Here is a 26,586-nt window from a genome sequence, read left to right on the forward strand (position 1 = left end):
CCAGCAGCTCCCTCTTGCTGTCCACTCCAGCGGCCCCCGTGCGCCCCCTCGCTGTCCACTCCAGTGGCCCCCATGCGCCCCCCGCTGTCCCCTCCAGCAGCCCCTAGCGACCCCCACTGTCCTCTCCAGCAGCGCCCGCTCCGCTGTCACGTCCAGTAGACTCCGTGCGCCCACCGCTGTCACGTCCAGCAGACTCCATGCGCCCCCCGCCATCCCCTCCAGCAGCTCCCTCTTGCTGTCCACTCCAGCGGCCCCCGTGCGCCCCCTCACTGTCCACTCCAGCAACTCCCGTGCGCCCCCCCGCTGTCCCCTCCAGCGGCCTCCGTGGTGAGTACCCTCCAGCAGCCCCTAGCAACCCCCACTGTCCTCTCCAGCAGCGCCCGCTCCGCTGTCCCCTCCAGCACCCTCCGTGCGCCCCCCGCCGTCCCCTCCAGCAGCCCCCGTGCGACCCACTCCGTCCCCTCCAGCAACCTCCATGCGCCATCACCTCCAGCAGCCCGCGCTCCGCCGTCCCCTCCAGCAGCCCCCGTGTGCCCGCCGTCCCCTCCAACAGCCTCCATGCACCCCCCGCAGTCCCCTCCATCAGCCCCTGTGCACCCCCCGCTGTCCCCTCCAGCAACCCGTGTGCCCATCGCTGTCCTCTCCAGCAGCCTCCATGCGTCCCCCGCTGTCCTCCATCAGCCTCCGTGCGCCGTCCCCTCCAGCAGCCCCTGTCGTCCCCCCAGGAGCCCCCGTGCGCCCCACGCACAGGCCGGCGAGCTGAGGAGCTGCACCCGCTCTTCCGTCCATCACAATGTTATCGGGGCAGCAGGCTTCCTGAGGCGGGCCGCCATATCCTGCTCCGCGGCACAGGAAGCGCCGGCCCCGGCCTCAGCCTGCAGGGTGGCCGCTGGCTCGGTCCGTCCCGCGGGCGGAGAGCGCGGACGTCACCGGAAGCGCGGGGTTTCCTGTAGATGTGACGCTGATCTGGGCCGCAGAGCTTCATGTAGCGGCGGACGGAGCGCCGAGGACGGTGAGTGGCGGCGGCAGCTCCCGGCTGTCAGACTGCGAGCCGAGGGGACAACTGTAGTGTGTGCCGGGCCACATGTATGTGATGTGTGCCGGGCCACATGTATGTGATGTGTGCGGGGCTACATGTATGTGATGTGTGCCGGGCTACATGTATGTGATGTGTGCCCGGGCTACATGTATGTGATGTGTGCCCGGGCTACATGTCTGTGATGTGTGCCGGACTGTACATGTCTGTGATGTGTGCCGGACTGTACATGTATGTCGGACTGCACATGTATGTGATGTGTGCCACGCTGTATATGTATGGGATGCGTGCCGCGCTGTACATTTATGAGATGCGTGCCGCGCTGTACATGTATGTGATGTGTGCGGGGCTACATGTATGTGATGTGTGCGGGGCTACATGTATGGGATGTGTGCCGGGCTACATGTATGGGATGTGTGCCGGGCTGTACATGTATGTGATGTGTGCGGGGCTACATGTATGTGATGTGTGCGGGGCTACATGTATGGGATGTGTGCCGGGCTACATGTATGGGATGTGTGCCGGGCTGTACATGTATGTGATGTGTGCCGGGCTACATGTATGGGATGTGTGCCGGGCTACATGTATGGGATGTGTGCCGGGCTACATGTATGGGATGTGTGCCGGGCTACATGTATGGGATGTGTGCCGGGCTACATGTATGTGATGATGTGCCAGGCTGTACATGTATGTGATGATGTGCCGGGCTACATGTATGTGATGATGTGCCAGGCTGTACATGTATGTGATGATGTGCCAGGCTGTACATGTATGTGATGTGTGCCAGGCTGTACATGTATGTGATGTGTGCCAGGCTGTACATGTATGTGATGTGTGCCGGGCTACATGTATGTGATGTGTGCCGGGCTACATGTATGGGATGTGTGCCGGGCTACATGTATGGGATGTGTGCCGGGCTACATGTATGTGATGTGTGCCGGGCTACATGTATGTGATGATGTGCCAGGCTGTACATGTATGTGATGTGTGCGGGGCTACATGTATGTGATGTGTGCGGGGCTACATGTATGTGATGTGTGCCGGGCTACATGTATGTGATGTGTGCCGAGCTGTACATGTATGTGATGTGTGCCGGGCTACATGTATGTGATGTGTGCCGGGCTACATGTATGTGATGATGTGCCAGGCTGTACATGTATGTGATGTGTGCCGGGCTACATGTATGTGATGATGTGCCAGGCTGTACATGTATGTGATGTGTGCGGGCTACATGTATGTGATGTGTGCGGGGCTACATGTATGTGATGTGTGCCGGGCCACATGTATGTGATGTGTGCGGGGCTACATGTATGTGATGTGTGCCGGGCTACATGTATGTGATGTGTGCCCGGGCTACATGTATGTGATGTGTGCCCGGGCTACATGTATGTGATGTGTGCCCGGGCTACATGTCTGTGATGTGTGCCGGACTGTACATGTCTGTGATGTGTGCCGGACTGTACATGTATGTCGGACTGCACATGTATGTGATGTGTGCCACGCTGTATATGTATGGGATGCGTGCCGCGCTGTACATTTATGAGATGCGTGCCGCGCTGTACATGTATGTGATGTGTGCGGGGCTACATGTATGTGATGTGTGCGGGGCTACATGTATGGGATGTGTGCCGGGCTACATGTATGGGATGTGTGCCGGGCTGTACATGTATGTGATGTGTGCCGGGCTACATGTATGGGATGTGTGCCGGGCTACATGTATGGGATGTGTGCCGGGCTACATGTATGGGATGTGTGCCGGGCTACATGTATGGGATGTGTGCCGGGCTACATGTATGTGATGATGTGCCAGGCTGTACATGTATGTGATGATGTGCCGGGCTACATGTATGTGATGATGTGCCAGGCTGTACATGTATGTGATGATGTGCCAGGCTGTACATGTATGTGATGTGTGCCAGGCTGTACATGTATGTGATGTGTGCCGGGCTGTACATGTATGTGATGTGTGCCGGGCTACATGTATGTGATGTGTGCCGGGCTACATGTATGGGATGTGTGCCGGGCTACATGTATGGGATGTGTGCCGGGCTACATGTATGGGATGTGTGCCGGGCTACATGTATGTGATGTGTGCCGGGCTACATGTATGTGATGATGTGCCAGGCTGTACATGTATGTGATGTGTGCGGGGCTACATGTATGTGATGTGTGCGGGGCTACATGTATGTGATGTGTGCCGGGCTACATGTATGTGATGTGTGCCGAGCTGTACATGTATGTGATGTGTGCCGGGCTACATGTATGTGATGTGTGCCGGGCTACATGTATGTGATGATGTGCCAGGCTGTACATGTATGTGATGTGTGCCGGGCTACATGTATGTGATGATGTGCCAGGCTGTACATGTATGTGATGTGTGCGGGCTACATGTATGTGATGTGTGCGGGGCTACATGTATGTGATGTGTGCCGGGCTACATGTGTGTGATGTGTGCCGAGCTGTACATGTATGTGATGTGTGCCGGGCTACATGTATGTGATGATGTGCCAGGCTGTACATGTATGTGATGTGTGCCGGGCTACATGTATGTGATGATGTGCCAGGCTGTACATGTATGTGATGTGTGCCGGGCTACATGTATGTGATGTGTGCCGGGCTACATGTATGTGATGTGTGCCCGGGCTACATGTATGTGATGTGTGCCGGACTGTACATGTCTGTGATGTGTGCCGGACTGTACATGTATGTCGGACTGCACATGTATGTGATGTGTGCCACGCTGTATATGTATGGGATGCGTGCCGCGCTGTACATTTATGAGATGCGTGCCGCGCTGTACATGTATGGGATGTGTGCCGGGCTGTACATGTATGTGATGTGTGCCGGGCTGTACATGTATGTGATGTGTGCCGGGCTACATGTATGGGATGTGTGCCGGGCTACATGTATGGGATGTGTGCCGGGCTACATGTATGGGATGTGTGCCGGGCTACATGTATGGGATGTGTGCCGGGCTACATGTATGGGATGTGTGCCGGGCTACATGTATGGGATGTGTGCCAGGCTGTACATGTATGTGATGTGTGCCGGGCTACATGTATGTGATGATGTGCCAGGCTGTACATGTATGTGATGTGTGCCGGGCTACATGTATGTGATGTGTGCCAGGCTGTACATGTATGTGATGTGTGCGGGCTACATGTATGGGATGTGTGCCGGGCTACATGTATGGGATGTGTGCCGGGCTACATGTATGGGATGTGTGCCGGGCTACATGTATGGGATGTGTGCCGGGCTACATGTATGGGATGTGTGCCGGGCTACATGTATGGGATGTGTGCCGGGCTACATGTATGGGATGTGTGCCGGGCTACATGTATGGGATGTGTGCCGGGCTACATGTATGGGATGTGTGCCGGGCTACATGTATGGGATGTGTGCCGGGCTACATGTATGGGATGTGTGCCGGGCTACATGTATGGGATGTGTGCCGGGCTACATGTATGGGATGATGTGCCAGGCTGTACATGTATGGGATGATGTGCCAGGCTGTACATGTATGTAATGTGTGCCGGACTGTACATGTATGTGATGTGTGCCGGACTGTACATGTATGTGATGTGTGCCGGACTGTACATGTATGTGATGTGTGCCGGACTGTACATGTATGTGATGTGTGCCGGGCTGTACATGTATGTGATGTGTGCCGCGCTGTACATGTATGTGATGTGCTGTACATGTATGTGATGTGTGACAGGCTGTACATGTATGTGATGTGTGACAGGCTGTACATGCATGTGATGTGTGACAGGCTGTACATGTATGTGATGATGTGTGCTGGGTTGTACATGTATGTGATGTGCTGTACATGTATGGGATGTGTGCCGTGCTGTACATGTATGGGATGTGTGCTGTACATGTATGTGACGTGTGCCGGGCTACATGTATGTGATGATGTGTGCTGGGCTGTACATGTGTGTGATGTGTGCCAGGCTGTACATGTATGTGATGTGTGCCCGGGCTACATGTATGTGATGTGTGCCCGGGCTACATGTATGTGATGTGTGCCCGGGCTACATGTATGTGATGTGTGCCCGGGCTACATGTATGTGATGGGCTGTACATGTATGTGATGTGTGTCGGACTGTACATGTATGTGATGTGTGCCGGACTGTACATGAATGTGATGGGCTGTACATGTATGTGATGCATGCCAGGCTGTACATGTATGGGATGCGTGCCGCGCTGTACATGTATGGGATGCGTGCCGCGCTGTACATGTATGGGATGCGTGCCGCGCTGTACATGTATGGGATGCGTGCCGCGCTGTACATGTATGGGATGCGTGCCGCGCTGTACATGTATGGGATGCGTGCCGCGCTGTACATGTATGGGATGCGTGCCGCGCTGTACATGTAGGGGATGCGTGCCGCGCTGTACATGTAGGGGATGCGTGCCGCGCTGTACATGTATGGGATGTGTGCCGGGCTACATGTATGGGATGTGTGCCAGGCTGTACATGTATGTGATGTGTGCCAGACTGTATATGTATGTGGTGGACTGTACATGTGTGTGATGTGTGCCGGACTGTACATGTATGTAATGTGTGCCGGACTGTACATGTATGTAATGTGTGCCGGACTGTACATGTATGTGATGTGTGCCGGACTGTACATGTATGTGATGTGTGCCGGACTGTACATGTATGTGATGTGTGCCGGGCTGTACATGTATGTGATGTGTGCCGCGCTGTACATGTATGTGATGTGCTGTACATGTATGTGATGTGTGACAGGCTGTACATGCATGTGATGTGTGACAGGCTGTACATGTATGTGATGATGTGTGCTGGGTTGTACATGTATGTGATGTGCTGTACATGTATGGGATGTGTGCCGTGCTGTACATGTATGGGATGTGTGCTGTACATGTATGTGACGTGTGCCGGGCTACATGTATGTGATGATGTGTGCTGGGCTGTACATGTGTGTGATGTGTGCCAGGCTGTACATGTATGTGATGTGTGCCCGGGCTACATGTATGTGATGTGTGCCAGGCTGTACATGTATGTGATGTGTGCCCGGGCTACATGTATGTGATGTGTGCCCGGGCTACATGTATGTGATGTGTGCCCGGGCTACATGTATGTGATGTGTGCCCGGGCTACATGTATGTGATGTGTGCCGGACTGTACATGAATGTGATGGGCTGTACATGTATGTGATGCATGCCAGGCTGTACATGTATGGGATGCGTGCCGCGCTGTACATGTATGGGATGCGTGCCGCGCTGTACATGTATGGGATGCGTGCCGCGCTGTACATGTATGGGATGCGTGCCGCGCTGTACATGTATGGGATGCGTGCCGCGCTGTACATGTATGGGATGCGTGCCGCGCTGTACATGTAGGGGATGCGTGCCGCGCTGTACATGTAGGGGATGCGTGCCGCGCTGTACATGTAGGGGATGCGTGCCGCGCTGTACATGTAGGGGATGCGTGCCGTGCTGTACATGTAGGAGATGCGTGCCGCGCTGTACATGTATGTGAGATTTCACCCCGTTACCAGAGTGGGGCGCATTATTGGGATGTGAGAAGCTGGATGGTCGTGTCCATGAACTGTCCCCCACCGGCCGGTCTGACCGTCTTCTGAGCCCGCACCATCCATAGGACATAAATGTACATCCTGGGCAGGAAGGGGTTATTATATTGAAGTAGTTTACAGTTTGTTTAAGATGGCTTAAAGAGAATATTACTTTGCGCCGGGGCTCTGCTGACACGCCAAAACCAGGTTGTGTTGTATGTACACAGATGTAGTGAAGGTCTGATCCCACCCTCATCTAATGCGCCGCGCTCACAGCCAGGAAGCCATCTCCTCTATGGCCGGCCGTTCTGTTCTCAGATCATACTGGAACAGGATGAGCAGAGAGTGTTTTCTGGCCTCTACATTAGTGTTAGGGGGTCACCCGGCCAGCGTTTTCTGGCCTCTACATTAGTGTTAGGGGGTCACCTGGCCAGCGTGTTATCTGAGCTGTAGATTTCTCGTTTTCTCCACCATGAAGCCTCTTAGGATGTTGATTCCGATCTTGAGAGGTCACAGATTGTCATAAACTTGGACTCCCAAATTTTTCTGTGACGTTGACATGTGAAGTTGCCTTTCAATGTAGTAACTTTCATATGTTGTATGTTGTGTCCGTGACTAGAACAATGCTCGGCTGCAGGTAATTCTGTCTTTAACCCCTTAACGCCACAGGGTGTAAGTGTGCGTCCTGGCAGAAGGGTACTTAACGCCACAGGGCATACACTTAGATCCTGTGGACAGTGCGAGATTAGAAGAGATCCCATGCCATCTGGCCAAGGCAGCCGGCTGTTACTGATAGCCGGTCTCCCGCTGCAACAGTGGGGGTGCATCAGGACAGCGCCCCCCACTGGTAACTCCTTACTACGATCTGTGGAGATTGCGGCATGCAAAGGGCTCACAGCAATATAATCGCGGAGGGCCGACAATTTGCTATGGCAACAGGATGTGACGAGTTGCCATGGCAACAGGATGCCAGCTACACGCATCCTGCTTTGTCATTGCCTATGATCGCTAATACAAGCGATAAGGCTGCTTTATCGTAGCGGTCATAGCAGCCATGGTATAAGTCCCCTACAGGGATATGAAAAGTGTAAAAAAAAAAATTTTCAAAAAAGTGTAAATAAATCCCTTTTTTGTGCGTTTTTTTTCCCTATTAGTATAAAAAAGTAACACAATTAAAATCCCACATATTTGGTATTGTTGTATCCGTAGCGACTCGTACAATAGATCAAACACACTTTTTATCCTGCATGGCAAAAAGCGTAAAAAACCCCCTAAAAATGGAGGCAAAATGCTTATTTTTTTTCCTCATTTTGCGTCCCAAAAAAACGCAATAAAAGTGATCAAAAAAGCCCGTAGGTACCCAAAATGTTACTCATAAAAACTACAGCTCATCTCACAAAAAACAAGCCCACGCAGGCCTCCGTCTATGGAAAATAAAGTCTGAGGACTTTGAATGCAGCGATATAGGGAAAAAAATTCTAAAAAAAGGCTTTTTATTGGGAAGAACCTAAAAAAAATAAGAAGGATTATTGTATCGTTGCAATTGTACCGGCCCGCCGAAAAAACCATATTGTGCCAACTCAATCTATGGCAGAATTGATGCGTTTTCTCTCCCTGTTATCATAAAAAAAATTAAGAAAAGTTTTAGAATATAGTATACGTACCTAAAAATGGCACCAATAGAAACTACAGTTCGCCACGCAGAAAGCGATCCTGCAGACGGACGCGTCGGATCCAGGCTGCGAGGATTCTCGCCGCGGGACCCGACCCGAGCTGTTTGATGCATGTGCAGACTGGAGCCGGCGGACGGGGCTCTGCGATCCCCGCACAGAAATAGAGAATGCCGCGGTTTGTTTGCTGCGCGGGATTTTGCGCAGACAAACCGCGGCCGTCTGCCTAGGATTGCGTTTGCTAACGCAATCCTATGGCAGCTTCCAAGGGCAGAAATTCCGTAGGAAATCCCGCCCGTCTGCAGGCGGCCTTAGAGGTTGCCTATAACATAGGAGGGGAGGGTCCAGGAATAGGGCGGTCAGACGGTCCTCTTTGTGTAGGGTATGATGGAGTTTCTTTGCGGTTTTCCTTAGTACCTCTAGCTGTGGATTGTAGGTCACTACTAGAGGTACACAATCGTTTCCTTCTTTCTCTGTGTATTGGAGTAGTTGATTCCTGGGTATCTTGGTAGCTCTGGTGACTCCTGGGGATCCTGGTGGCTCTGGTGACTCCTGGGGATCCTGGTGGCTCTGGTGACTCCTGGGGATCCTGGTGGCTCTGGTGACTCCTGGGGATCCTGGTGGCTCTGGTGACTCCTGGGGATCCTGGTGGCTCTGGTGACTCCTGGGGATCCTGGTGGCTCTGGTGACTCCTGGGGATCCTGGTGGCTCTGGTGACTCCTGGGGATCCTGGTGGCTCTGGTGACTGCTGGGGATCCTGGTGGCTCTGGTGACTCCTGGGGATCCTGGTGGCTCTGGTGACTCCTGGGGATCCTGGTGGCTCTGGTGACTGCTGGGGATCCTGGTGGCTCTGGTGACTCCTGGGGATCTTGGTGGCTCTGGTGACTCCTGGGGATCTTGGTGGCTCTGGTGACTCCTGGGGATCTTGGTGGCTCTGGTGACTCCTGGGGATCTTGGTGGCTCTGGTGACTCCTGGGGATCCTGGTGACTCCTGGGGATCCTGGTGACTCCTGGGGATCCTGGTGACTCCTGGGGATCCTGGTGGCTCTGGTGACTCCTGGGGATCCTGGTGGCTCTGGTGACTCCTGGGGATCCTGGTGGCTCTGGTGACTCCTGGGGATCCTGGTGGCTCTGGTCATTTGATTATCAGTTGAGATGGGATGGTAGCCCTGATTTATAAATGTTCTTTTAAGATGGTACAAATGTTCCTCTCTGTCTGTTGGGTTGGAGCAGATCCGGTTGTATCTGATGGCCTGGCTGTAGACAATGGACTTTTTGATGTGTTTAGGATGGAAGCTGTCCCATCTGAGGTATGTGGGTCAATCAATCAGTTTTCAGTACAGGGATGTCTGTATCGAGTTGTTTGAAATTTTTATGGTGGTGTCCAAAAAGTTGATTTCTGTATACGAGTAGTTTAATGTCAGGTTTATGGTGGGTGGAATGCGTTTAATCTCTCATAGAATTTCACTAGTTCTTGTTCAGTGTTGGTCCAGATGATTATGATGTAATCATTATAGAGGAAGTAGAGCAGTGGTTGGTTGGGGCAGAAGGCCAAAAAGTTGCTCTCCAGTTTTACCATGAAAAGATTGGCATATTGCAGTGCCATTTTACTGCCCAGGGCAGTTCCAGTGAGTTGCAGGAATATCTCTTTGCCAGAGGAGAAAATAATTGTGTGTGAGGATGAATCTTGTGAGTTGTCACACAGATTCAGATCAACCCTATTGGCCTAAAGCTGTGCCTGGCAGGCGGTCAGTCCATCTTTGTGTGGGATCTTTGAGTATAAGGATTCCACATCCATAGTGTCCAGGATGGCGCCATCTGGGAGGGGACCTATGGTTGACAGTTTGTTCAGTAGGTCCTTGGTGTCCTGCAAGTAGCTGGTTGTGTTCCTCACCAGTGGTTTGAGGACACCTTCTACCCATCCTGAGATTCCTTCAGTGAGGGTTCCCACACCTGAGATAATTGGCTTCCCTGGGTTTTCTGCTTTGTGTAGTTTGGGAAGCATGTAGAATACTCCAACCCCGGGGTTCTCCGGTATCAAGTCCAGAAATTTTGTGGAGCCCACAAACGGGCTTCTGATGACCTTTCTCAATTCCCTCACATATTTTCGAGTCGGGTCGTGATCCAGTTTGGTGTAGTATCCGGTGCCCATCAGTTGTCTGTCTGCTTCTTTCTTGTAGTCTGATGTGTTCATGAGGGCTATAGCGCCACCCTTATCCGCAGACTTAAAGGGGTTGTCTCGCGCCGAAACGGGGTTTGTTTTTTTTCAATAGGCCCCCCGTTCGGCGCGAGACAAACCCAAGGGATGGGTTAAAAAGAAAAAAAAATATATATATATTACTTACCCGAATCCCTGCTCTGCGACGACTTCTTTCTTCCTTCTCCAAGATGGCCGCCGGGATCTTCACCCACGATGCACCGCGGGTCTTCTCCCATGGTGCACCGTGGGCTCTGTGCGGTCCATTGCCGATTCCAGCCAATCAGGAGGCTGGAATCGGCACACGTGATGGGGCGGAGCTACGATGACGACATGGGACCAGCTCTCCGGCACGAGCGGCCCCATTCACCAGGCAGAAGACCGGACTGCGCAAGCGCGTCTAAAAACACCAGAAGACAGCGAATTTGGACGGATCCATGGCGACGGGGACGCCAGCAACGGAGCAGGTAAGTGAATAACTTCTGTATGGCTCATAATTAATGCCCGATGTACATTACAAAGTGCATTAATATGGCCATACAGAAGTGTATACCCCACTTGCTGCCGCGAGACAACCCCTTTAATGGTGATCTCTTTGTTGTTTAGGATATAGATGGCCTTTCTTTCCTGCATATTGATATTAAAGGGGTTGTCCCGCGGCAGCAAGTGGGGTATACACTTCTGTATGGCCATATTAATGCACTTTGTAATGTACATCGTGCATTAATTATGAGCCATACAGAAGTTATTCACTTACCTGCTCCGTTGCTGGCGTCCCCGTTTCCATGGTGCCGTCTAATTTCAGCGTCTAATTGCCCGATTAGACGCGCTTGCGCAGAAGGGTCTTTTCCCTTCGGCTCAGTTCGGCAGCAGCGGCGTTCTGGCTCTGCCCCCTTGTACGCGTCATCCCGTAGCTCCGCCCTGTCACATGTGCCGATTCCAGCCATAGGGGGACTTGAACTTGCAATGATTTGATAGTTTATACCATATGCTGCAATATCTGCTGTCTGTCTGCGTTCTAGCAGGACATGCCATATAATGGACAGAAGTGCATGGCAGACATGGGGGCTTCAGAAGATGCTCCACTGCCATTACAGCGAACAGCACCTTGTGATCTCGTCACAGGAGAGCCTTTCGGGACCCTGAACTCAGATCGGGGCATTAAATGCAGGGGGGGTAAAGGTACATCCAAAAGCATCCGGGGGTTAAATAGCAGCATGCCCAATGTACAAGTGATAGTTTACTGCATATAGCGGAAAGCGGTGAGCAAATAATACGTGCAGTGTGGGGATAACTGCCGGCACGCGCTACCAAGATCTTGCCGGCTTTGTTTCTGTCTCTGGAAATGCTGTAGTCGGTGCCTCTGGCCGGGCGGCCACTTGCCTCTGCCCTGCTGCTGCTTGCCTCTCTCTGTCCTGCTTCCGCTTGGCTCTGCCTGGCAGCCTCTGCTCTGCCCGGTTGCTGCTTGCCTCTGCCTGGTTCCCGCTTGCCTCAGCCGGGCTGCCTCTTGCCTCTGCCCAGCTGCCTCTTGCCTCTGCCCAGCTGCCTCTGCCCGGCTGCCTCTTGGCTCTGCCCGGCTGCCTCTTGGCTCTGCCCGGCTGCCTCTTGGCTCTGCCCGGCTGCCTCTTGGCTCTGCCCGGCTGCCTCTTGGCTCTGCCCGGCTGCCGCTTGGCTCTGCCCGGCTGCCTCTTGGCTCTGCCCGGCTGCCTCTTGGCTCTGCCCGGCTGCCGCTTGGCTCTGCCCGGCTGCCTCTTGGCTCTGCCCGGCTGCCGCTTGGCTCTGCCCGGCTGCCGCTTGGCTCTGCCCGGCTGCCTCTTGGCTCTGCCCGGCTGCCTCTTGGCTCTGCCCGGCTGCCTCTTGGCTCTGCCCGGCTGCCTCTTGGCTCTGCCCGGCTGCCTCTTGGCTCTGCCCGGCTGCCTCTTGCCTCTGCCCGGCTGCCTCTGCCCTGCTCTGCCCGGCTGCCTCTGCCCTGCTCTGCCCGGCTGCCTCTGCCCTGCTCTGCCCGACTGCCTCTGCCCTGCTCTGCCCGGCTGCCTCTGCCCTGCTCTGCCCGGCTGCCTCTTGCCTCTGCTCTGGACTCTTTCGGCCTCCATTCTCTGTTGCATACTTTCCCTAACTAAGAATAAACCCTTGGCTGACCTCCCGCCTCCTCCATCTGTTGCTGCAGTCACAAGAAACACTCCGACTAAATAGCTTTTTGGCTTTACAAATACAAAGCAAGACTTGTAATTTCTGACTGGTTCTGGCGCCTCATCTAGTCATTGTTGTGATTGGACAGATCACGGTCACATGGGCCTGTTCCAGAACGTATATATATATACAGTTAGTTCCCAGGCTGTCGGCACTGTACAGTGTGCAGAACAGTTGCAGAACCTCCACCACCCAGCTGTAAGCTTTTAACCCCTTAAGGACGCAGACCCTTTTTTGTTTTTCCTCCCCATAACTGTTAGTCACCCATCGGTCGCTGCCTCCTGACTTGGGGTTTTCAACTATATCATTTAATGTACTGAAAAAGGTTTTAAAAAGGAGTAAAATGGGGGGAAATCCCCCCCCACAATTCGCCATCTTTTTTTGGGGGGGGGGTCTTGTTTCTACGGCGCACACCCTTCAGCAGTAATGACGCACGTTATTCTGCAGGCCGCTGCGATTATCAACAATACCAATTTATATAGTTTTTGTTTCACTGCACAACTTAAAAGAGAATACTAAAATTAATTCGGCCGCCATCTTCTGACCGCCATCGCTTCTGTTATATTTCCGTCCACAGAGTTGTGCGAGGGCTCGTTTTTCACGGGGCGTCCTGTATCTTCGTTTGCTACTATTTTGGAGTACATGCAGCTTCCTGATCGCTTTGTCTAAAAAACATTTTCTTTAACACCGGGTAACCAGAGACTCCCGATGCTGATGACGTGCGTGTTATTATTTAGGACGTTCTCGTTACTTCTGATAGACCGGACTTTTACGGACGCAGCAATACCAAATATGAGAAAAGGGAGGGGGTTTGTGAACTTTTATTACCTTTTAAATTTTTTAATAACTTTTTTAAAGTGATTTTTTTTTTTAAGGCTCGGTTCACAAGGGGCGCAATTGTCACAGAATTTCCAAACATGGAAAATCTGCCTGCAGTTTTAATCCCGGGATCAAGCAGCAATGTGGACGAAATTTGCAAAAACCTCATCCACATGCTGTGGCCGATCCATTCACTGAAACTGACATGCGGAGCGGATTTCAAAGCTGCGGCATGTCGATCTGCAAACGGCGCGGATTTTGAAACTGCATCTCCGCTTCAGAAATCTTGCGGAATTTCCGTGCAGTCCTGCTGCGGCAATTCCGCGAAATTTCTGCGGCAATTCTGCCCCGTGTGAACCCAGCTGAAGGACCAGACACTTCTAGGGATTTTACCCATGTGGTGGTTTTACTGTCCTACAGGGTACATACGGCGATGGTTTTGGTTGGCATCTGCTTTGGGTCATTTTCTTGTGTATGTATGTTTTATTTTGTAATTTTTTTAAAACTTATTCTGTAACAATTTTTTTTTTCCATCTATGTCCCCCATGACGACATAAAACCTCTTTTTTTTTAGTTTGACACTTTTTCATTGTAACTGGGGCATCCATAGGAGCCGCAGTGTTAGGGGGGTCTTTGATCAGACCGTTCAGCTGATGCTGTCTGCTTCCGAATTAGTCTTAGGTATGAGTACTCAGGCGACGCAAATGGACGGCCACATGCACCATGGGTTTGTCAAAAGCGAAGTAAGTTTATTCAGCAGAGTTACAGAAGTTTATAGAGGAAATTTGTTTACGTAATGATTTAATTACTGCGCATGTCCGAGGTCGCTGGACATCTGCAAATTATAATGAACAATATTTCTTTCAAAGACGTCTCCTACATAAACAATATATCAACGCCCGGTGACAGTTGTATCAAAGCAAAATATGTCCTTGGATAAGATTCTCAGAACATGAACAGAAAACAGGATAACATGTGAAAGTACAGATAGGACAAGATTCAGGGTCATATAGTGGGAAGAGGACAGATAAAAGAGTAAGTTGGAAGAGAAAATAAATGTATTTTTCTTATTTAATTTGAGACACAGGGGAAATCTAGAATTAACCCCTCACATTCCCCCATTTGGACATAGGGTCCACCATCATGCTAGGTACTTCACCCGAGTGGTGCCGGCTCCTGCCAGATTCCCAGTGCCATGTGGTGGTCCCGAAGACCATACGGGTTAAAGTTTAGCAAAAGCCTTTTCACTACATCGTGTGATACAAGACATGATTAACTTTAAAGTTACAGGAGAAGACATTCCCCTGTAGTGACAGTCACTGGCAGAGCAGATCTGGGTCTATTAGGATCCTGTAGCTCTGCTGTGCCAGGAGATCCCGGTGGTCACCTGATCGCCGTCTCGCGTAGTGGAAGAAACTCTTTCACTTCTTAGTACTTAGTGCTCATTGAGAAGGCAGAAGCTGTTAAAAACCACTTCTCCCGCGGGTCCTGGGCTGTGACTGACAGCTGAGAACCCAACCTGCTTCTGCTTGATTGCAGAACAGAGGCTTTAATCTTGCACCATAAAGCCCAGGACCAAGCGCCATAAATCCGCAGCTCTTGGTCCTTAAGAGGGTAAAATCCCACAGACGGCATGAACTTTCAATGCTCGGATACGGCAATCTGCAATGGCGGCCGGGGGATTTCAGAAGGTTCCCGACTCCCATGGCGATCGACTGTCACCCTGCAATATCATGGTGGGGATGCTGTTTGGGACCCCCGATCGGAGACCGCGGCATTTAGATGTGCTGGCAGAAGTAACAGCGGCGTTTAGAGACTTAAGAACCTCCATCAACATGAGTGGGTGTGAGAAACAGCTGGCACCTGCATGGCACAGTGCCGGATTGGCTCCCCCCTATAAAAACCCAGCACACCCAGGACGTAACTGTGGTGTTAAGGGGTTAATATCTGGATTTCTAATGGTGTAAAGTCGTTCAGTCTGCCGGCAGTTACACAGACGACTATCCTTCAAACTCCGGCGGGAGCCTGAACAACGGAACGATAATCTTGCCGTGTAAACGGGCCTTCACAGGGCTCGTCCGGGCTTTAACCATTACGTGCAAATTAGATTAGTCACTAAGATCCCTTTTACACTCAAGCAGCCGACAGTCCCCAAGGGATCATGACTCCTGTTCTGTCACACGGGAGCGACGATCACTCCTATCTAAAGCCTGACCTCCCTTGTAAAGAAGGCGGCGAAAACTTCCTGGAGGCCGGTCCGATAGTTGTGCCTTAGCCCGCCTGCAGATGGCCGGGTTGGTTTGCAGCGGGACTCGACCCTCGCCCCTGCAGGGACCAGTGCGGCGCTCACTTCTCCCGCGGCTCCGACTCCCTGATGTGCCCGCTGCCGGCGCATGCGCAGAGCGGAGCCGGTGGCCCGGGAGTAACAATTCTGTGCGGGCCTCTGCCCTCTGCGAGACCCGCACAGAAATAGAGCATGCCACGATTTGTTTTCCGCGTGCATTTGCACGCAGACAAATTGCGTCTGTGCATAGGATTGCGTATTGTAATGCAATCCTATTCAGGCGGTCACGGGCGGAAATTCTGCGGAAAATCCCACCGCAGAATTTCCGCCCGTGTGCAGGGGACCTAAAGCAAGGAGGCCTGCACCCCCGATGAGGCCTGCACCCCCGATGAGGCCTGCACCCCCGATGAGACCTGCGCCCCCGATGAGACCTGCGCCCCCGATGAGACCTGCGCCCCCGATGAGGTCTCTTACATGTACACAGGACCGTTATTACACAGAATTCGATCGAGCAAAAGTGGGCGCTAATCGTTAGGCTCCTGCAGATGCCCCCATAACGCCAGCGCAATCCTTCCGAAAACCCCTGGATGCAAGGTGTTTTTACATGGAAACAGCCCTGCTTCCCTGCAGGGGTTCCCTTCATACCCACGGCGGCAGGAGATCGCGATCTTCTACTGCTTTCTATGGGGCCGGCGCTGCTGCCGCCGGCCCCATTAAGAGCAAGGAAACCCCGTGGATGCGACAGCTTTGCATCACAGCTTCCATTGACATTGCAAACAGGTTGCAGGCACCTGCGTCACTAACCTAGCGACGGCGCAAGAAAAACTAAGATTAAAAAAAAAAAAATCATCCGCAACATAGATAAGACCAGGTACGCGGGGTCGCCGGCCGGGGACAGAGCCGATTTGCGCTGCGGGCTCCTGCATGAGGAATCTGTCCGTGTGCAGCCGGCCTTATCTGGGGGGGGAGGGGGGGGGGATACAGTATTTAGATCACCTCCAACTATTACATAGGAGATTGGGTCCCTGTAATGTTCGAGATGCCGAAAGAAGGCGTTGTTGTTTATTAAGCGTGTAGAGGTTAGAAATGTTATAGTAACGGCGTTCATAGACCAGTACTATATGTGTCCTGATGGTCAGATATTAACATGCCCGTAAAGGCTCTATTGAGTAGTATCAAGACTCCTGCCCTGCCATTACAGGCTGGAGACCCAAAGTTCTGAGCCACCAAAACTTTTTAGACTCTGGAAAAGTCTCCTTTTAGGTGTTTCTCCTAACCTCACGAGATCCATAAGCAGTATGTTTAAGTGGTGCAAGAGACTCTCTTGTGAGGGGACCTAAGACCCATAGCATTCCAAAAACCTTTATACACTGTTGCCACAGAGGGCGTTTAAAAGATCAAAAAAAAGAGTGGGGTTAGTGTTGGGGAAAGAAAGGCGCTATTAAAACTTGGCCCCAGACTTCAAAAACCTAACCTTATGAGTCGCTGGGCCTCCCAAGGTCTGCTACGCAAAATAACTACGCTAAAACAAAACCCAAGTGGTGGCCTTCTACATACAAAAGTGTCTTATGTGGCTACGGGGTACATTTTCGCCTCGCCTGGAGGGAGTCCACAAACAAACTTGTCTAAGAAGTAACATTCTAAAACTCGAATTGAGTGCAATACACATGATGGGGTGGTCTATTCACGGCTCCCCGGTTTCTCTCAAGGGTCACATCCAGAGGAGGAGGAGTCTAGCGCTCCGTGTCTACCGCTGCTCAAAGTGTTTTCTCCGAGCAGTAGAGAGTGGTCTTGCAGGCCTGCAAAGGGCTGTCTGGTTGGGCTCACCACTGGAAGCTTGGCTGTTGTCAAAGCATCGGTGGCGTCTGACAGAGTCAAGAGCTCAAGGCTTTGGGAAGATCTTTCTGGTATATTTGTAATAATTCTGCTGGTTTTACCGATTCTGGGAGCCCCACCATCCACAAGTTATTACGGCTGGACTGGTTGTCTTGGTCCTCCAGTTTTTCGGTTATACGCTTGACGGAGGGCGATGGTTGCTCTGTAGTTGATACACAGAGTCCTTCAATGTGTCTTACCGGCATGGAAGTAATCTTAGTTTGGAAGTGGGCCATAAAGGCCTGAATTGCTAGCTCCAATGTCTTTTGGATATCAGGGGTAATGGCTTGGGCCACATCTAGTGCTAGCTGCTTATTATCAATAGGTTGCCTTAAGACATAGTCCTCACCTTGGACCATCAGGATTTGATATACGTGATACACTCTCTGCTTACCCTGGAGGTCTGACAAAGGGCTCCTACTCACTTGCGTTTTTTTTAACGCTGCGATATTGCTGCATTTTTAAAATGTGATTTTAACGAGACTTTCTAATGTTAAAAACGCATTGCAAGTTTGTGATTTGCAGTTTTTGTGTGATAAGTGGGTAAGAGCCCTAATGAGGGGGATAATGACCTCACATGATCTAGACTCTATGCTTCTCTTAATACATCCCATAATTGTGTTTGCCTTTTTGGCTGCTGCATCACATTGTTGACTCATGTTCAGTCAGTCTATGATCTATTAGTATACCCAAGTCTTTTTCACATGTGCTGCTGCTTAGCCCAATTCCTCCCATTCTGTATGCGCTTTCATCATTTTTCTTGCCCAGATGTAGGACTTGTTAAATACCATTCTGTTAGTCGCTGACCACTGTACAAGCTTTTCTAGATCTTTTTGAATACTCTCCCTCTCTTCCCTAGTGTTAGCTATCCCTCCTAGCTTTGTGTCGTCAGCACATTTGATCAGTTTCCCATCATTTCCCTCCTCCAGATCATTTATAACAATGTTGACCAACACTGGGCCCAGGACAGAGCCTTGTGGTCCCCACTTGATACATTCTCCCACTTGGATGTGCAGCCATTTATGACCACTCTTTGAGTACGATCACTAAGCCAGTTGTGAATCCACCTAACAGTTGTCTTGTCAATCCCATATTTGGTAATTTTTGTAAAAAGTCTGGTATGAGATACTTTGTCAGATGCTTTACTAAAGTCAAGATATACTATATCCACCGCATCTCCCTGATGCACCCCGTCGGTGATTGTGTCCTATTTCTCTTCCTGTGTTCGGATCTCTTATTCTCCGTTTCCCCTGCTCTGTGCATTTGTGTAGAAGCATGTTAGTTTGTGACTAGAGAGGAAGGAAGTCTTCAATCAGTGGCCGTGGGGTGGGGTGGTGATGCTCGCTGCAGCTCATGGATATTGAAGCCAGTTCCTGGAGTTACTACTAGTAAAATACAAGTTTCTCTCCAACTCCTGCACAGACCCTACGGTAGACCCGCCGCTGTAATGCGTGTGCCCGGCAGCAAAATGATGCAATGGAGTCCCTCCATCATATGTATAGAAGTCTGTGCTTTACAAAGGCTGGTAGTAAATAAGCTGCTGATCACGGCCCGCGGCAGCATCTTTGGCGCTCACGGCGGCCCCTTTGTTTTCCAGTCTGCAGTTCTGTTAGAGGAGCAACAAAATGGGGAAAATGTTTCCAGTTAAAATAACGGAACATTACTGCAAAAAACTCTGCCTTTTTTACCCTTTATAGTCCATGGATGACGTAACGGAAAGGTTTCTATTTTGTTCCATATTGGTTGTCTAACAGATCCGTGTTTAACCCCTTCCTACCCTAGGATGCACATTTACATCCAGGGTGCGCGGGATTTGTGTAGATCGGGATCATTTAAATGTCTCAATCGGTATTCGGGGTTAGATGAGGTCGAGGGGTGCTGGTTTGTTACCACTGCAGCCTTGGGGGTTTTTTAAGGTTCCCTAGGGCTGCCATGACTGAGTGGATGTCTTGATTGCCAGTCAGATCGTGGTATAATGCAATACTCTGGTATTACACTATACTGTATGAGCGATCAAAGAATTGTAAGTTCAAGTCTCCCTGCTGGGACTAAAGAGAACATGCAAAAATCTAAACAAGAAAACCCCCAAAATATAATATAATAGTTATGGCTGTCAGAAGATGGCGGCAGAAAATAATGTAATTTTTTTCCCACAGATAAATTATATTTTTTAAAAGTAGTGCAGCAAAAATAAACTATATATTTGGTATTGCTGGAATGATTAGGCATCATTAAGGGGTTAAATGAGCCTGCACAGAAGGGGAGGAAGACGAAAAATGGTGTTGTGAATGAGCCCCTAACTCTGCGCAATGACTGAGGAGTAATTAGGAAAAACAATGTATTTGATTCTCTTCTAGAAAGGAAGAAGTCGTTTGTTATAGCATAGGCCTGCTGAACGGTGCAGAAAGGGTTAATATTGGATCCGTCCGCTTATTCTAGTTTGTTCCCCTGTAGATAAGGCTGTTAACTTCTGCTTTGCGGTTTCTGTGTATAAGAGGAGCCACATCTCTGTTCCAGCTCCGTCCTGTAGGCATCTTGGGGTCCGCCACCCTGGCACTGCCACGTACGGTTCATGTATACATATGAGAAATGTGCGTAAAACAACGTTGGATGGATGTGGATCCGCCTCGCCACGCACCGGTTTGGCTGTGGGTTGTCTGAGGTGGCAACACCTCAGGAATCCCAGTTTTCACACTTGAGCCCTCCAAACCAGATACCAGCTGTGCTGCGGGGTCCCCAAGCCGGTAGACATACAGATAGTCCCCATTATGTGGCTGCTGGCGCTGCACTGGGCCGCGGTACCTGATGGCGTGAACAGGTGTGCAGTAAGAAGACGAGCTCAAGCCAGGACTTGGCGGTACAGGTGTATAAAGGAGGCACAGGCTGAAGAGCAGGAGAGGCAGCAGACAAATGACCGCTCGGGGAGCCAGCAGCAGTAGGCAAGGAGGGGGCTCTCTCAGGAGGCTCACTGTGGAGAATCGCAGCTGCTATGGAAAGCTTCAGAGAGCGTGATCCGGAGATTATCACCCGTGGGCAGACAGCCTAACCCTGTAAAGGTTTTATACACCCAAGTTACTTTGACGTTGGTTTTTGTCACATGTTGTACTTTAGATGCTAAAAGTAGACTGATTTGATTTGCCTATCTTTATTAAAAACACCAAAATTAGGGAAAAATTTTAACATTTCTTGTTTTTTTCAACTGCAGTTTGTCACAGGTGTATGTACATATTATGCTAACTTTTTGTCAGACACATATTTGCACTTGTTTACTTTATTTTGGAAGCACTTTTGAAAAATTTAGCACTTTTCTGAGCAATTCTGGAGACTTAAAAAGGTTGATTTAAAAATTACCAAAAATAAAAATTATAGAAGGCCAAACCCACATCTGTACTAGGGATTCTGTGTTCCATTATGGGAGCAGGAAACAATCCCCTGGATGAACTGATCCGTCTCATAACGGTAACAAACTCTGCCGAGCGGACCCCATTGACTATAACAAGGTCCGTTGAATCCCTGCACCCGTCCGGCATTATTACCGACTGAAGAAGTCGTTCATGAACAGAGCCTCCAACACAGATCTAGACGGAGGCTGATTTATACATTTTAATTGATGTACTAACATGTGATGAATCTGCGTCTCGCAGGACTCCACTGTTGCAGATTTTGACATTTATCGGCAAGAGGCTTCACCAGGAAAGGTGAAACGGCAGCGGATCCATATAAAAATCCATCCCAAATGGTGTAGATTTGGACGCGGCTTCTGGTGTGGATTTGCACCAAAATCCAGGGTTCAAAATAACATAACCTTATAAAGTCAATTTACTTCAAAATAAGTTATTAAAACTGAATGCTGTACTCTACGATCACCTGTGCTAACAAACTAGCAATTGTAATAGAAGGGGTTAATGTGTGGTGTTATACATACTACACTCGGCTTATCTGTCCTTGATCCCACTGACAGGAGAGATACTAGAGACACCCTGTACACAGCGCTGACATGCCAGGAAAGTTTTCAGTATACAAACTTTCTCTGCCAGTGATTGGCTGTCACTGCTGATGTCATCAGAACCAATCAGGTTCTGATGACTCCACCTGGACAGGCGTAGTAACAGGATCCAGGTGGAGTGTCTGACATAAATTTATGTCACTGCTGCACAGAGCCTAGGCAGCGGCGACGTAAATTTACCGTCAGAGGTCACAAAGAGGTTGAAGGGGATAGAATAGGTCCTAAGGGTCACACCAGTTACATTGTATGTATGGGTACTGTATTTAGGCTGCACTGTATATACTTTCTAGCGCATACTATATTGTACTCGTTCACACCGCTCTTGGTTTCCACTGTGGCTTTTCATCTTCGTCATCCATCTGGATTGCTGAAAACGGTATTGAAATGAACCCCTGGATGGAGCCGTCGATTTTAGTCGAACAGAGATCGCTTTGGTCTCCGTTCAACGTGGCTTCAGCGCGCTTCGATTATTTTAGAAGAACGGAGAAGCCCAGCTAACTGCGCTTTACCGTCCTCCAAAAATGACCCTAATGCAGAAGTCGTGATTTTGGTGTTTGAGACTAGAACGGTCAACTGCACTGGGATCAATGCTTTTAGTGGCAGGAACTGATTACATGTGTGACAGCCTCAACCTGCTGGTGGCGTTGTGTGCAGAAATGTGGTGGCTCAATGGTTAGCACTGTTACCTTGCAGCGCTGGGCTCCTGGGTTCAAATCAGATGAAGGACAGCATCTGCATGGAGTTGGTGTGTTCTCTCTGGGTTACCACCCAAAAACGTACAGGTGAACATAAATTGTGACGTTCCATGGGGACAGATTTCAATGTGATGATTTGAAGTGCTGCTTAATATGCATGTGATATACAGATGAAGGCAATTATCAAAGTGTAAAGTAGATTACCTGTGATAGACATGATGATTAGTTAGTATAAAATGTCTATCGATTTGTACTAAACTAGACGTATTATGTGTGTTTTGTGACTTCAGCCTAATGTGGAACTCTGCTGCATAAGGAAAGAGTTAAATCACAGTGTTATGTTACTGCTTATGTGTTCATCTTGAGTGTTTTCCCAGTCCTCCCCATCCCCCACACAGGATCTTCTTCAACAAAGAGATATCTACTTTCACTTTCAGTTTTAAGCACGTTTGTAAGACAAAGACTTGCTTATACATTGGACTTGAGAGAAGGTGGGCAGGAAGGAGGGGGGATTCTATATGATCCGACAAATGAGAATCCTATATGTTACTGATGTAATCTGTTAAACGCCCATAAAGGGCAGGTGTTATGCTTTACAATAAAAGGGGCTGTCTGGGTGTTTCTGACCAGAGAGCCATTTTGAGCATGAGACTGATACCTCGTGTTTGACTTGGTCAGTGTGCGCATACTGCTTCTACACAATTTGGAAGCTACAAAATACCCCGAAACCTGCTGGAGAAAACCATAATCCAGCACATACCAGGCTTCAGAGATTGTGCCATTAGCCCAATTAACATGGAAAGGTGCTAAACTATACTGATTTTTCAACAAGTTTTCTAGAATACTGCAGGTCTTCTTTATTTTTCTGCTGCATGTAATCCACTTTCAAGGAACAGGCATGTAACTAGCGTTCTGCCAGTAGTTCACTGCCCTGACTTCCTTGCCTTGTCTTCACATGTGGCATTGCGCTTTCTCTGGCCCATCCCTGTCATTTCCCAGAATGATCAGGCATTTAGAAACAGTCTGGCCAAATGGTTAGTGTGTAATATGTACACGCTGCAATGCCAGGAGAGGCAGAGACTGTGGAGATTATCACAGTGTCTGCAGATCTGTCGGTCTGCAAGGGCAGGGAAGCTGCCTGTGAAGATAGCTCCTCCCTGTGTTGCTCTGAAAAGTCCCTGTGTCTTTGTTACTACAGAAGCTCCCTACCTAATGACAAAGAGTGGATTGTGGAGAAGCTGGAAGGGAGACCCCTAGTGTTATGTGATTATTTGCATGTTTTTTTGTGTGTGCTAATACGTATGGGAGTGGGTGAAAAATGTGGACGAAGACGCATTTTGGTTGCGCAAACACGCAGTGTATTTGTGTGGCTGAAAGGCGCTTACGCGGATGTGAGCCCGGCCTTAGGAAGAGTCAGGTTTTATTTAAGTAATTCATACTCATTTTACAATTCATGTTTTTATCTTTTTGTGTTGCAGGTAATTCGAGAGGATCCGACTTCTATCACCGATCGCCGCCATGGGAGGGAAATACCTTCTGGGGGCTCATGTGTTACTTGCCGTTGTTACAGCTGTAAGTGGTTCTGTAGATTATTACTCCTGCCTGTCCGTATGTCACCATTACGTTATTTCATTACTACGTTTTATTATTCCCTCGCTGTTATTACATCGTTTTCATCTTATCTGTTATATTATCATCTGTTCTTTCTGCACGGCCAAACAACTGGAAAGATCTGCGCCAAATATGGCACATGGGTAAATCAGGCGCCTCGGATGGTTTCAGCTCTCTAGGGCCTACCACTTTCCACATATAGGCAAAAAATCGCAATACGAACACAAGTATTAACCCCTTCATGACACGGCCTATTTTGGGCTTAAGGACGCAACAATTTTTGGCGGATTTTCTTCTCCGTTTATCAAAAGTCATAACTTTTTTATTTTTCCGTCGCCGCGGCCGTATGAGGGCTTGTTTTTTGCGTGGCGAGCTGTAGTTTTTATCGGTGCCACTCTTGGGTACATAGACTATATTGTAAAACTTTTTTTTTTTTTTTTTAATGATAGCAGGGAGAGAAAACGCATCAATTCTGCCATAGATTTTTTTTTTTTTACAGCGTTAATCATGCAGCATAAATGAGACATTCCATTTTTTCTGCGGACCGGTACGGTTACAACGATACCAAAATTCTTACATTTTTTTTAGGTTTTCCCACTTTTCTGCAATAAAAACTCTTTTTCTGGGTAATCTTTTTTTTTTTTCTAGATTGCTGCATTCAAAGTCCTGTAACTTTTTTATTTTTTCATGTACGGCGCTCTATGAGGGCTTATTTTTTGCGAGACGAGTTGTAGATTTTATTGGTACCATTTTGGGGTACATACGGCTTTTTTGATCACTTTTATTGCGTTTTTAGTGAGGCAAAATGATAAAAATTAGCGTTTTGCCTCAGTTTCTTAGCGTTTTTTTTTGCTTTTTTTTCCGTGCACAGTCAAAAGCATGAGCAACTTATTGTACGCGTCGTTACGGACGCGACAATACCAAATATGTGGGGTTTTATTTTTTTTTTACCTTTTTTTATGCTAATCTGAGAAAAAGCATTAAAAAATTGTTTTTTTAACTCTTTTTTTTTACATTTTTTTAAATTCTTTTTTAAATCTTTCTTTTTTTTACACTGTTTGTGTCCCTCTGAGGGACTTTAACCACTGCCCTGATGATCGCTGGTATAAGGCATGGCAGAGCTACTGCTCTGCCATGCCTTATCGCTTGTACAGCGATTATAGGCATAGGCAATATGTTGCCATGGTGACAGGCCGGGCTCTCGCGATGACATCTCCGATGCCCCCCCGCTGTTGCAGCGGGACGCCGGCTGTGACTGACAGCCGACTCCCGCTGCGGGATAGTGCTGAATCATATGTGATCCCGCGCTATCTCCAGGACGTAAGTTTACGCCCTGTTGCGGGAAGTACCAGGCTGCCAGGACGTAAACTTACGCCCTGCAGCGGGAAGGGGTTAAAGAGGTTGTCTGGTTACTGGATGGGCATCTCCTCTTCGGTAGGACCAGGATCCAGCGCTGCAGCCCGCTATGGTCCCGGGGATTGCTGTGGGACAGATGATGTCACAGGAAATCAGGGGAACTGCTGCAGCCAATAAGAGGCTGCAGCGTCACATTCCTGAACCCCTGGCATCACGGCACTCAGGATGTGAGCACCGATGCCAGGAGCGGTGACGCTGCAGCAGTCATGTGATTTCCTGTTACATAGCTGGGTGCTGTGCTGGATCCGGCGCTGTGGAGGGGTATGTATAATTTGCGTTCTCTAATTACAGGGGGTCCTATCAAAGTGGAGGTGTCCAGAAACCAGACAACCCCTATAATTAAAATGTCATCGGGATGCCATATGCAAGGTGCCAAATTTCTGCGCATAATAACCCATCCGTTTTTCTCGCTGTGAACGGCCCGCACTTATTACGTTTATTATATTGGCTTCATATCGGTAGCAAATACAGTTTTCAACCACAAACAACAAACCATTACATGAAATAGACCGCTGCGAAATCAGGGAAGTCTACTGCCGTAGTTACTGCTGGTACATTTAGAGAATGCGGTCTTGTGGAACACATTGAATCACAGATCAATCCTGTTTTAGTAAAATTCCTCCCAACACAGAAGCCAACTAACCAACCACAAAGTGACCTAAAAGTAACTCGCATGTTTGTGCTAATGATCCCCCTCTTGGTGTTCTGCAGGCCAGAACCAAGTGCTGTATATTTATGGTGCTTGGTCCTTATCGGGTTATTGTAGTATCCACCCCTCCCCCCCCAATGTTGGGGCTGCTCAGAAACCCCCCATAATGTAGGAATGTTATGCAGTTGGGCGGCTCGTACTTCTCCAGCACTTCTCGCAGACGTGAATCACTGAGGCATAATTAATTTGAATAATTGAACAAGCTGTGGAAGCAATATCTCCTCCGACAAGCTTGTTGCTGCTGCGGTCTGGCCCTGGCGCTCGGCCAGGATGTAATGCAGCCCCAGGGACCCTCGCCAAAGCAATCTGATTCCAGAAACTCCATTACCGTTCTGTTTTTCTGGGTCTTGTAATCTGTAGACGTTCCCAAGTGGTTTTGCAGGTTCTGTAAGTTGGGGTAACGTCTCGCTGGGCCGCCTACTTCTTCTAAGTCTCCTTGTACCTTGGCTTTTGTGTCCTATTGGCAAAGACCTTACGAGTTTTATTCCCCCGTTTTGGTTCTCTTCAGATCGTTCCCATTACACATGTAGTCTTT

The 26,586-nt window shown here is 49.5% G+C and overlaps 1 protein-coding gene across 1 annotated transcript in view; it reads left to right on the plus strand.

The window, feature by feature from the left end:
• Positions 1-825: 825 nt before the first annotated feature.
• The window catches only part of CALCRL (calcitonin receptor like receptor), a 64,841-nt gene continuing 39,080 nt past the window's right edge, over positions 826-26,586 (plus strand). Inside the window, exons 1-2 of the mRNA XM_066577286.1 lie at positions 826-1,012; positions 23,794-23,887. Of these exons, the coding sequence (XP_066433383.1) occupies positions 23,834-23,887 (54 nt within the window). The 5' untranslated portion in view covers positions 826-1,012; positions 23,794-23,833. The remainder of the gene's footprint in view (positions 1,013-23,793; positions 23,888-26,586) is intronic.

This window comes from Eleutherodactylus coqui, chromosome 8 (genome assembly GCF_035609145.1).
Source record: "Eleutherodactylus coqui strain aEleCoq1 chromosome 8, aEleCoq1.hap1, whole genome shotgun sequence".
Lineage (NCBI taxonomy): Eukaryota > Metazoa > Chordata > Amphibia > Anura > Eleutherodactylidae > Eleutherodactylus > Eleutherodactylus coqui.